We start from the raw sequence: 13,403 nt of genomic DNA on the forward strand, positions 1-13,403 counted from the left end.
TAGGGAAAAGGGAAAATTGTTTCATACTTACCGTGATTTTCCTTTCCTGGTCCTCTCCATATCAGCACTATCCGGGTTAGCTCCTCCCACTCCCCATTGAGAAGAACCCTCCCAACTAATAAATATCCGTCCTGCCCTCTTACCCGTGTCTGGTAGCAAGTTCGAATATTTTGGGGAGGGAAGTGCTGATATGGAGAGGACCAGGAAAGGAAAATCACGGTAAGTATGAAACAATTTTCCCTTTTCCCTGGTCCTCTCCCTCTCAGCACTATCCGGGATGTAACAAGCTCCCGATAACTGGGTGGGAATAAAACACCACAACGTGCAGTTAACATGTTATTTATTCTGAGAAGAAGCTGCCTTTAAGACACTGTAACCAAACTCAGCCTGGTTTGCAGCAGATACGTCTAGCCGGTAATGAGATATGAAAGTGTTTGGTGATGCCCAAGACGCTGCCCTGCATATCACCTCTAGGGATGTCCCTGCTTCCGCTGCCCATGATGCTGCCTGGCCCCTTGTTGAATGAGCCGATATTGATTGTGGAAGGCTAAGTTGTTTGGATATGTAAGCCTCCTTGATGATCCTCTTTATCCATTTTGAAATAGTAGCATTGGAAGCCCTCTCTCCTTTCCTAGTTCCATTCGGAAGGATGAAGAGTCTGTCAGCTTTCCTAAAATCTTCCGTGGCCCGGCAATAAGCCTTGATGCATCTGCCGACGTCCAAATAACTTGGGAGATGCCCCTGTCTTTCCGATGCCCCTTCCCCAGTGGATGGCAAGCACAATTCATCCCTGATGTGGTATTCCGTGACTACCTTGGGTTTGAATGAAGGAACGAACTTCAGGACTACCTTCTCTGGAAAAAACATGGGACTATCTTCAGCATATTTGAGGGCTTGTAGTTCCCCTACTCTTTTAGCTGAGGTGACCGCCACTAGGAATACTGTTTTTAACGTCAGGTGCCAGACCGAACTCTCCTCTATTGGCTCAAACGGTGATGAAGATAGGAACTCTAAAACCAATGGAAGGTCCCATTGGGGACATGAGGATCTCTTTGCTGGCAAGATCCGGATGGCTGCTCTGAAGAATCTGATAATCAGAGGATGTAGTGCCCATCTAGTCTCTGAGAAGGCCGAAATAGCTGACACTTGGGTTTTAAGTGTACTGACTCTTAATCCCTTTACTAGCCCTGTTTGGAGGAACTCCAACAATTCTGCGACTGTGACCGAACCCTCACCAGGTCTTTTGGACTTCCAGTCCATGAAGGTTTCCCATACTTTGCAATACCTGGCATTGGTAGAGGCTTTCCTGGACTTCATCAGAATACGGATCACCCCATCCGACAACCCTTGTGCTTCTAGGCCTTGCCGCTCAGTCTCCAGGCCGTCAGGGCCAACTGACCTGGGTCCGGATGGACAAATGGTCCCTGAGTTAACAGATTCCTGGAGCATGGTAACTTCCATGGAGGACTGATGGATAGTCTCAGTAACGTTGGGAACCATGGCCGTCTGGGCCATGCTGGAGCTATGCATATTATTTCTGCCTTCTCCTCGATCAGTTTGTGTAGCACCCTCTGAATCAGAGGAAGAGGTGGAAAGACGTAACATAATCTCTTCGGCCAACCCTGGACTATCGCATCCGTTGCCTGTGCCCGTGGTTCTTGTATCCTCGAAAAATACTGGCTGCACTGTGTGTTGACAGTTGTTGCCATAAGGTCCATGCATGGACTCCCCCACAGACTCACCACCTGATTGAAGATTCTGGGGTTCAATCGCCACTCGTGAGGGTTTAAGCTGTTCCTGCTTAGAAAGTCTGCCCTGATGTTTTGGCGACCTGGGAGATAGACAGCTGTGATGTCTTTCAAATTCTGTTCTACCCATCTGAAGATAGGTTCTACTTCCTGTAGCAAGGTACCACTTCTTGTACCCCCTTGCTTCCTTATATAAGCTACTGCCGTGCAGTTGTCGCATCTCACCTTGACTCTTTCGTCCTTCAAATCGTTTTTGAAGAACTGTAGAGCTTGAAGAATACCTCTTAGTTCCAAGACGTTTGAGGGCACGTTTAAGGAGGGCTGTGGCCACAATCCTTGAGCCGCTCGGCCTTGTAGTACAGCTCCCCATCCTGATCCTGATGCATCTGTTGTTAAGATAACCCACTCTTTCGGGAACAGAGGAACCCCTGCAGATAGGCGTCCTGGTTGTGACCACCAACCTAGAGCTCTTCTGAGAGGTGAACCCACCGGAATCTGAATTGAAGGATCGCTGATTCCTCCTGCTTTGTGCTCCAATACCTGGATGATTCTGTCCCTTTGGATCAATGCCTGACTCCTTGATCCTGACAGGAGAATGAGGTCGTCTAAATAATGGAATAGCCTTAGCTTCTCCCACCTTAACGTTGCCACCAGGGTGACCAGGATTTTGGAGAATACCCTTGGTGCAGTGGCGAGCCCGAAAGGTAGACATGTGAATTGAAAATGCTTCTCCCCTACCGTGAACCTCAAGAATTTCTGATGGGATTCTGCTATGGGAACATGGTGATACGCATCTTGAATGTCCAGGGTGCACATCCAGTCTTTTGGACATACTTCTGCTCTCACCGACTCCAGTGATTCCATTCTGAATCTTTGGATTTTCAGAAACTTGTTTAGCCATCTTAGATCCAAAATCGGGCGCCATGACCCCGATTGTTTCCTGATCAGGAAGAACTGTGAGTACACCCCTTCTCCCTGTTGCTGGAACTGAACTGGCCTTATGACCCCCTGGCACAACATGGACTTTATGCAGGTTTCCAGTGCCTGGAGCTTGTCTGCTGAATCCGGTTTGGGAGATGAATGAAACCTTCTCGGAGGTACCGACCCCATGAACTCCAGTCTGTACCCCCCCTGGATGATCTCCAAGACCCATCTGTCCTCTATGGACCTTTCCCAGGCACCCCTGAATTGGCTGAGTCTTCCTCCAACTCTTGGTTCCTGGGGACCACCACCTTCAGAAATTCTTCCTGCTGGGACCAGCCGCTGATTTATGGCTGAATTGCCGGAAGGAACCCTGCTGATTCCCCTGCCAAGAGTTTGGCTTTGAAGCATCTCTTCTGTTCCTAAATTGTCTGGAGTCCCCCGTGGAGCCTGGCCTAGGCCGAAATGAAGACTTCCTTTTAGGAGATCTCTTGGACTGAAACCTTTGCCTTCTCTTCTGAGGTAAGAATTGGCTCTTCCCACCGGAAGCCTTTGAAATCAGATCTTCAAGTTTCTTTCCGAACAGGACCTGACCCTGGAATGGCAATGCGCATAATGCCGCCTTGGAGGGAGAATCTGCCTCCCAAGCCCTGAGCCAGAGGGCCCTTCTGGCGGAGACTGAGAGAACAAGGGACCTAGAGGCAAGACGAGTAAGATCTACTGCCGCATTGACTAGAAAAGAAGCTCCCAATTTGAGATCCGTTAAACCTTCAACGATTCTTGTTCTCTCCTCTCCATTCTTAAGAGCCATCTCCATGCTCTCCAGCCATACTTCCATGGCTTTGGCTACCGAGATACATGCCACTGCAGGCCTTGCTGCTTCTCCTGCACACAGAAAGGCTCTCTTGAGATCTGCTTCCATGCGTTTATCCATTGTATCTTTCAGGGACGAGAGATCATCTATTGGCAGAACTGTATTTTTAGACAGATTGACTATGGGAGCATCTATTGTCGGTATTGTGCAGAGATCCTTAAGATCTTCATCTTTGAAGGGATACAACCTACGAAATTTGGATTGTGTTGCGGACCTTCTGGAGACCACCTCCCACTCATTCTTGATAAGTGTTCTCACCTCCTCATGGAATGGAAACATTTGAGATTTCTTCTTGCCCCCGGGCAGAAAAGAAGAAGAAGTTCCAGGCTGATCTTCCTCTCGGAGGTCCAATGCCTCTCTGACCGCTTTGACTAGGGGAGACACCATGGCAAAGTCAAAGGCTGCTCTGTAATCTTCTTCAGACTCTTCCTCTGAAGAAGCATCCGAATATCCTGTCATGTCTCCTCTGTCACTCGGGTAGTCATCCCTTGAGTGTTCCACTCTGGGAGTTGTTAGAGCTTGAACTTCCTGAGAAACCGTTTGTCTGATCAAGGATATGATGTCTGCTGAGGCTAAAGGTTGTCCCCCTGCTGCCGATACTAGGCAAGCCTGGCATAACCTCTTGTTTGGAAGAGGCATCTCCGGACATGCCATGCAGGATCCGGAATCTTCTGCGGAAACACTTGGAGTATCATTCTGAGGATCCTTCTCCTTTTGTTTGGTTCTAGCAGGCTTCATCTACAAGACAATCAAATTGACAAAACAATTATTCTGATAAGCAGTCATCTAGCATGCATACCAGTTTGTGTGCTTTTTTTTTTTTTTTTTACCTCAACTGAAGGTAGACTTAGGATGAGGGTGGCAGCAAGTAGTAGTACTGATTGTAGGAAATGCCTGGAGGAGGATGCACGAAAAATGAGAACACAGGAAAAAGAAAGAGAGAAAAAAAAAAAAAACCCAATAATGAACAGGTACATCCAGCTTGTTAGGTGAATAGGTCTAACCAAGGCAGTTTCCAGCTTAGTACTTACAGGGTCAGCAGGGCGAGCAGGATGAGACCGGCACGGGCAGGGTGCTGGATCAGGGGCCGCGCGGTGCTTGCAGGCACGCCATTTGAATCCCCTGCAGCCAATCACCACCCGCCGCCACTCGCGCCAATGCTGGAACGCAAACCCGGAAGTGCCGCCATGCCGGTTCCGGTTTGCGTTCCACCGCCGCCACCCTCCCCGCCTGGTCTCGCTGGCACAGAAGCCGCTCAGGTGCCGATGTCTTCGGTCGCGTTGGCCGCAGACCGGGAAGACAGACCAGGCGGGTGGGCAATGCAGGTCCTGCTGAACTCGCGTTGCTAGGCAACGCAGGACCTGACACCTGGGGAAACATTTGTAAGGCACACGGAAAAACCCCAGCCCTGACCGCTCTCAGCAGGCCATGCTACCTTCAGGACAAAAACTTACTCCTTCCCAACGGAGTGGAATGAGAAGAACAAAAAGACACGGGTAAGAGGGCAGGACGGATATTTATTAGTTGGGAGGGTTCTTCTCAATGGGGAGTGGGAGGAGCTAACCCGGATAGTGCTGAGAGGGAGAGGACCAGGGAAAAGTACTTCCAGCTAATCCCTCCTGGTTGGAGCCAGAAACTGCTCTTTCTATCAGACCTTTCTGCCTCACTTTCCTAGAAAGGGCTCTTAGGATGTTTTTCTATTCTAGCTATTCCTCATTTACAGGGTCCCTGTTCCCCAACTTTCACTTGAGTCAGAGAGGTTTCTCTAGGGTAAAATGGTTTACTGGGGCCCTGTTGATCCCAGGATCAGTGGAACTTCCACCTGAGTCAATAGATGCAGCCAAAGAGGAAGACCCACCCCTTCGCTAAACGCTATATTGAAGTGCAGAGGGAGTGGTCTAACTATAAACCAATAAGGCACATTTGCTAATGGAACACTAGATACATGCATCTTTGCCCAGTAACAGGATAATGAAGGAAATGGTAGGGTTTAAAGCCATAGGGGCATATTAACCCTATGGGTCCTTACATAATTATAAATATATGTATTAGTTAGCCTGTAGGCCTTAAAATGGATTTTAAGCTCCACTGATGTGAATGATGCATAATCTCTATAAACTGGTGTGGAATATGATGATGCTTTATATGTTTATATTTATATACTTTGTTTAATACACAAGAGCCATGAATACCTTAAATTAATTATATCTTTATAAACAGTGCTTAGTGATAATTACTTAGTGTAATTTCTTTGTGTAATTCACATGACTCACTGAAACTTGTATATTTACCCCCTGTTGTAAAATATGAGGATATTAGAAGTCACCTCTGAGTTCCATGACCTGTATAAAAGCACCTGGCATTCAGCTTTGTCCCTTTAAATGGTCATGGAACTCCTTGGTGACTTGGTAATATCTATATATTTTAGAATAGGGGGTACTTTATTCACTATATATAGATATGATTATATAATTCATAGTAGATCCAAACTTACTCTTTTCTCCCTTTGGATCAGTAGACAGCAGATCCGCAAGTTTTTTGTCCCCTGAAAAAATAATAAATCTAATTCAAATTATAGTCCATGATTAGAAAAATAATCCTATACTTAATATCAGGCCAGAGGAGGGATGCTCTAGCACGAAAGGGGTTAACCTAAGCACATTTTTTCCCAAAAGACAGAGAAACCCTTTAATCAAAGATGTCATTAGGGGGATTTGTAATCAGGTTGTGCGTTTGTCTTGCTAAAAGATCCCATCTGTAGTATGCATGGACAGGTAAAACACCTGCCTGCCAGTGTACACACTGGGTACATTTTGTACAAAAATTAGACTGAAGATAGGATCCACAGTTCCACCCGCACCCCTTAGTGCCTGGAGACTAGTGTGCAAGCAGTGTGGGTGCAAGGAAAATAACTGGGTGGGAGAAAACAATAATCTTTTTTGGGCTGGATAATTTGCTTTTCACTTTTATCACTGTATCAACAGCCTGTCTAGGATAATACTAATGTGTCTGATGTAATATGACAGAGTTCTGTCTAGTTTATTATGCTTAAAGAAATACATCCTTTTGGGATTCCCACCTTCCTAAAATTTCGCGTTGCCTTGCAAGATAATTTTTAGCTCTATGTACAGATTTCCTGCATTTAAAATGAATGCAGAACCTTCTAAAACCCACCTTCTGACTGGGAGTTCCATGAAAATTTGTTGATTTTTATGTTATTTCTGTTTATCATTTGGCCTGGGGCAAAAAATACACAATACAGTCAAATACAGTAAAAATGAATTGTGTTCTGCATTACAAAGTTTATATTTAATTTGATAAATTCTACTCTGAATGTATGTGTATGCTGAAATGTGAGTCCTACACGGAAAAACTTTCATGACATCAATGTGATTGCAGGCCGATAGAAGATTTATCATACAAATCAATCAATATGTACAGATTTGGCTGTTTAACCTTAGTTTTCTGCAGGCCCGGATTCGTCTTCTGGGCGCCCCGAGGCCGCCCCCGTCGGTCCCCTTCCTCCGGGAGGCACAAGTGCGCATGCGCAAACCTTTAAACTCCCATACGGAGTAGTGGGGAGAGGTCCTGACTGCTCTGTATGGGAGCCAAATTTAAAAATTTTGTTGCAGCGGTGGGCATGCCACCCTAGGCCCGGGCCGCTATGGCCTCACCACAAATCCGGGCCTGGTTTTCTGTTCGTTGGATCAAATAAGTTATAGCTGAGGAGCATTCAGGGGCATTACCAGCGAATCCACACTCCCTGAGTTGCCCAACTATTGCTGTATCCAAAGCGCTTCAACAAAACCACTGACTGAAGCAAAAAAAAAAAATATTCAAATTAAACATTTTAGGTTTAATAAGCATTTTAGCTTTTTTTTTAATGTAATATTACATGTGATTTGCTAAAACAGTACCTGTACTTGATCCCAACTAAGGTATAATTACCCCTTATTGGGGGCAGAACAGCCCTATTGGGTTTATTTCATGGTTAAATGATTCCCTTTTCTCTGTAATAATAAAACAGTACCTGTACTTGATCCCAACTAAGATATAATTACCCCTTATTGGGGGCAGAACAGCCCTATTGGGTTTATTTCATGGTTAAATGATTCCCTTTTCTCTGTAATAATAAAACAGTACCTGTACTTGATCCCAACTAAGATATAATTACCCCTTATTGGGGGCAGAACAGCCCTATTGGGTTTATTTGCAAATGGTGGTACCCTAAGAACAGGGGGGCCCAACAGAATGCTGCTAAGGCATTGCAAATGAGTCTCTCAGGAAAGCTGTGTCCAAAGTAATATAAAAGAATGAGTGCCAGAAGGTTCTTTTGTGATGAAACAGAATGCAACCTGTTTATTGTCCAAGACAATTATCAGTCAGGGTTATTGCATATACTCACACAGAGGAGATAGCAGTTAGAAGCACTGAGGTTAGAAAGAGAGGATGTCCACCGCTTTATTCCACCTCTAATGAGTCTGGGCAGGGTAAAGACACCAAACAGCACGGCACCACTATGGAGAGTAGTCTGGACATTTATCTCAGGATGTACACCTTAGCTGTTAAGGATTCCAAACAGCTGACTATGGATCAGGGATTGGAACTAACCTGAATCCTGTGTCTCAACCGTGGTCCTGCACTTGCCTGTAAGGAAAAGTACTTCCAGCTAATCCCTCCTGGTTGGAGCCAGAAACAGCTCTTTCTACCTGACCTTTCTGCCTCACTTTCCTAGAAAGGGCTCTTAGGATGTTTTTCTATTCTAGCTTTTCCTCGTTCACAGGGTCCCTGTTCCCTGACTTTCACTTGAGTCAGAGGTTTCTCTAGGGTAAAATGGTTTACTGGGGCCCTGTTGATCCCAGGATCAGTGGAACTTCCACCCGAGTCAACAGATACAGCCAAAGAGGAAGACCCCACCCCTTTGCTCAACACAATATTAGAGTGCAGAGGGAGTGGTCTACCTATAAACCAATAAGGTACATATGCTAATGCAGTGATCCCCAACCAGTGGCTCAGGGGCAACATGTTGCTCCCCAACCCCATGGGTGTTGCTCTCAGTGGCCTCAAACCAGGGAGTTATTTTTGAATTCCTGACTTGGGGGCAAGTTTTGGTTGAATAAAAACAAGATTTACACCCAATAAAAGCCCCCTGTAAGCTGATAGGGTGCATAGAGGCTGCCTAATAGCCAATTTTAGCCCTTATTTGGCTCCTCCATGAACTTTTATGGTGCTTGTGTTGCTCTCCAAGTCTTTTTACATTCGACTGTGGCTCACGGGTAAGAAAGGTTGGGGACCCCTGTGCTAACGGAACACTAGATACATGGGCCTCAGTCCAGTAACAGCATAATGAAGGAAATGGTAGGGTTTAAAGCCATAGGGGCATATTAACCCTATGAGTCCCTACATAATTATAAATATATGTATTAGTTAGCCTGCAGGCCTTAAAATGGATTTCCTTCAGAGATCATCTTTGTCCCCTTGACACAATACCAACAGAAAAGCTGTCTGCTGGAGTCACAACCCCGCCTCTTCTTGGTGATTGGCTAAATTACTCTCCCAAGGTGATACAGAAAAGCACAGCTTCTGCTTATTAATTCATCAGAACAACATCAGAAAATGACAAGTTACAGTTTAAATCATTTATTCTAAAGTACTACATCCTCATAACACGCTAGTTAAAGTACCCCCTGTTGTAAAATATGAGGATATTAGAAGTCACCTCTGAGTTCCAAGCACCTGGCATTCAGCTTCGTCCCTTTATATGGGCATTGAACTCCTTGGTGACTAATAATATCTATATATTTTAGAATAGGGGGTACTTTATTCACTATATATATATATATATATATATATAAATATATATACTGGAACAAGTACAGCACTCCTAGGATTTAAAGAATTGTGAGCAAAATGTAAATGCAAAAATAGAAAGGTTTATTACTCAATGTTTCGGTCTCACACAGAAACCTTCATCTGGAGTGAAAATGTTTCGGTTTCTGTGTGTGCATTTACATTTTGCTCACAATTCTTTAAATCCTAGGAGTGCTGTCCTTGTTCCAGTGCATTTTTTTGTACTAGCACCCAGGTTTTGTTGCTGCAAATGGTGTGCAAATAGTAGATCCAAACTTACTCTTTTCTCCCTTTGGATCAGTAGACAGCAGATCTGCAATTTTTTTGTCCCCTGAAAAAATAATAAATCCAAACATCAATTCAAATTATAGCCCATGCTTAGAAAAAATAATCCTATACTTAATATCTGGCCAGAGGGATGCTCTAGCACGAAAGGGGTTAACCTAAGCACATTTTTTCCCAAGAGACAGAGAAGCCCTTTAATCAAAGATGTCAGTAGGGGGCTTTGTAATCAGGTTGTGTGTTTGTCTTGCTACAAGACAATCCCATCTGTAGTATGCATGGACGGGTAAAACACCTGCCTGCCAGTGTACACACTGGGTAGATTTTGTACAAAAACACAATAATGTGAATTAGACTGAAGACAGGATCCACAGAATGCAGTTCCATCTGCCGCCCCCAGTGCCTGGAGACTAGTGTGCAAGTAGAGTGGGTGCAAGGAAAAACAAAAATCCTTTTTGGGCTGGATTGTTTGCACTTTTTATTTATTACTGCATTATTTGCATCAACAGCCTGTCTGGTATAATACTATTGTGTCTGATGTAATGAGTCCTTTCTAGTTTATTATGCTTAAAGAAATATGTCCTTTTGGGGTACAGATATGGGACCTATTATCCAGAATACTTGGAGCCAAGGGTTTTTCTGTAATTTGGATCACCATACATGAGGTTTGCTACAATCTAATGAAATAAACCCAACAGGATTATTTTGCCACCAATATAGATTAATGCTGCTTAGCTCCCATCAAGTGCAAGGTACCGATTTATTATTACAGAGAAAGGGTAAATCATTTTTTATTTGCTTAAAATGAAGTCTATGGGAGACAGCCTTTCCATAATTTAGGGATTTTTGGATACCGGGCTTCTGGATAAAAGAACCTATAGCTGTAGCTCCTCTGGATACTAAACAGAACCTGAACTACATTTTTAAAGTGTGAAGCTGTGGCTCTAAAAGTTCCTGGACTGAAATGCATTTTTATTGCCAAATCAAGTTACAGCAGGAGGCCAAATTACGGTCAGCTTTGAAATGAATGCAATCCTTTATTTTGCGTATAAGATCCTCTGATTTTACAGAAAACATTACATAACTAAGAAAACTTAAATTTTTCTTCCTTTTGATGAGTTGGTCGCAAACCCCACTTTGTAGCAATTTCACCTGAAAAATAACCCTTTATCAGTACCTTAAGGTACCAAAGTCCATGCATTAAAATATAAAGCCATACTGATTATTCTACAGATATTAACAGTGATTGCTGAATGCCTATTGCATGTTATTCCGTAAAAGCTGCCTGCGGTTTTCCATAGGAAACTGTAATGGATGACATTCGCCTATCTGGGCGCACAGCAATTCCAGGGTATTTAAAGCTGCACTTGTCACGAAGCCCCAGACTAATACTGCTACAATTCTCTCTCCCATCTTCCTCTGTATCATCACCAGGGTAATGTAGCTTCCATTTGAAGAAAAAGCTCCTATGCACACAATGAGAATATATTTTCTCACACAATATAATAAAGGCATAACAAAGACTATTGTTATATTTACAGCGTTTGGCCAGACACCATTCAAAAAACTGTACCATCCAAGAAACACTGAAGGAGTGCTTGGGAAATTGCAATTATGTCACAGTGCCCTGCAAGGAGCCAACTTTTACCTCTTCTTTGCCTACCATTTCTCTTTATATCTCTGCTAATGCAACATTAAAAGGTAAGGAGAAGGAAGAATTAACAAGCAGCAATAATACCTAAAAAAAAAACCATTAAAAAAAATACCTGTTTTCCATTTCTCAGAACTAAAGCCCTATACCCTAGTTTGGAACAGACTCCTGGACCAGTTTTATATAAGTCCTTTAGCGCCACACTCCTCCCTTTTGTACACTACACTACAATGCATCCTTGTTCCTCTAGATTAACTCAACATCAAAGATCAAGCACCCAGAGTGCTGCCAACTTACCCACTGCACAGCATTTTACAAGTCATTTCATAGATAAATTCTGAATATTTACAGAATATTCCTTTTGCTAAATTTTTCTTAAAACTATATATAACATATATATATATTTCATACTGCCCCTTACCTTTGCTTGAGTTGAAATAGTTTGCAATGTGATCCCTGCCAGTATAAGTGAAGGTGACTCCCCACCCTGTGTAAGTCTTGTTACTGTCACTCAGAGGGTGTCTCTCAGACAGGGCCCTGTAAATTCTATAGTAAGTACTGAATGAACCTGGAATTGGAGAGGATAATGAAAGGTGGTGAAATTATTTTTAGGTTATTATACACAGAATACATGACCTGTTTAAATCATTAACCTGCCCCTGAATCACTCAGTGTGCCTCACAGACATCTGCAATTGTGCTGGATGGGAACATCCAGAGAGGTCAGGAAGGCAGACAAAACTCTGCAAACGTTAATTATCATGGAACAATCTGTCAAACTAAACAGTCAGCACCAAAGTAAGTAGCAGGAATCTGAACCACAGAGTCTGTTCTTGATGGGGAGGGAAAAGCTGGTAGGTAGGTGGGTTGCACATCTGCACCCAGTGCTGTTTTTTCTGTCTCTATTCTCTGTCTCTTTTTTCTGAAATGTGAAATTTGCACAGAAACAGCCTTCTCTCTCATAACCTTTAATCTTGCTACCGGCCTCTTTTCTCTGCTAAAATCAATTTCATTTATGTCTTTTTGTCTAAGGGTGAGGTCACAATTGGCGTTTTTAAAAATGTGGATTCGAGCGTAAATACGCACAAAATGAAGCCCTATTGATTATAATGGAATGCACAAAATAGAAATTCCCACGGGGCGCTGACATCCGCCACGTTTGCGTATTTTAGCAGAAGCAACTACACGTCAAGGAAACGACTATTGAACTCCACAAGTTTGGAAATACACTTTGCTGCAATATGCTGCGTATATTCAATATGGTGGCCAAACTCTTGCGAGATGGATTGTGCATATACGAACTTGCACTGTTGCATGCTAGTGATGTTTTTATGTTACGTATTAATGATCAGTCCAGCTACATTTTGCATTTAAATTTCTTTTTCACTTGGCTTGTTTTTAGCAAAGGTTTACTAAAATTGTTCTGAGATGTCTTCCTCCAAGGCTTTTTTTGATACAGAGATTGTACAGAGCATGTGGAACAACAAAGGAAAGGGAAATGGCGCTTTACAAATTACGGGACACATTTGCACCATTACAAACACGTGCATAGCGGAATTATGGTGAATAAGAAAAATCTGAAACACATGTTGGGAAAAGAAGACTGCAGGCTGAGAAACGTATATAATCAGCTGTGTGTGGTTTTATTAGCGTATTTAATGCCTTGTGTGACCTCACCCTAAGTCCTGCCCAAAGTAACATTTCATATTTGTTGAGGTAAGCAGCACTGCACTTTGTGAACACATAAAAGAAAATGGTTAACGAGCATATTAACCCCAGACGAGCCAGTATAATCACTAAATAGATAACTGGCTTAGGCTGATGCCACACGTGGCGTTTTTACGCTGTGTATTTTCTCAGCCTAAAAACGCAGCACAAGCCACACAGCCCCTGACTATGGCGTTTTTCAGCCAAGTACTGGTGACGTAGCAAATCCCGTTTCCATGGTGCTAATAGTGCGAAATAGTAAAAAACGCTGCATATTTCCACTAGGTCTGGCAGTTGCCTTTGTGTATACATAGGAATAGCTTGCTGTGCAATTACTGGCGTATTTCGGCAAACGCTTCAAAAATCTGTGG

General features: G+C 43.4%; 1 protein-coding gene across 17 annotated transcripts in view; it reads right to left on the bottom strand.

Annotated features, from left to right (window-relative positions):
- LOC100496185 overlaps positions 1–13,403 on the bottom strand; it is a 75,334-nt gene that overhangs the window by 15,366 nt on the left and 46,565 nt on the right. For 16 of the 17 annotated variants that reach the window (XM_031892141.1, XM_031892139.1, XM_031892133.1 and 13 more), the window contains 4 exons: positions 11,748–11,894; positions 9,674–9,724; positions 6,718–6,780; positions 6,038–6,088 (listed from right to left, as the gene is read on the bottom strand). In XM_031892141.1, coding sequence (XP_031748001.1) covers positions 6,038–6,088; positions 6,718–6,780; positions 9,674–9,724; positions 11,748–11,894 — 312 coding nt within the window. The remainder of the gene's footprint in view (positions 1–6,037; positions 6,089–6,717; positions 6,781–9,673; positions 9,725–11,747; positions 11,895–13,403) is intronic. The other variant, XM_031892144.1, reaches the window with a different exon arrangement.

The sequence above is a fragment of the Xenopus tropicalis genome, chromosome 8 (assembly GCF_000004195.4).
Source record: "Xenopus tropicalis strain Nigerian chromosome 8, UCB_Xtro_10.0, whole genome shotgun sequence".
NCBI lineage: Eukaryota > Metazoa > Chordata > Amphibia > Anura > Pipidae > Xenopus > Xenopus tropicalis.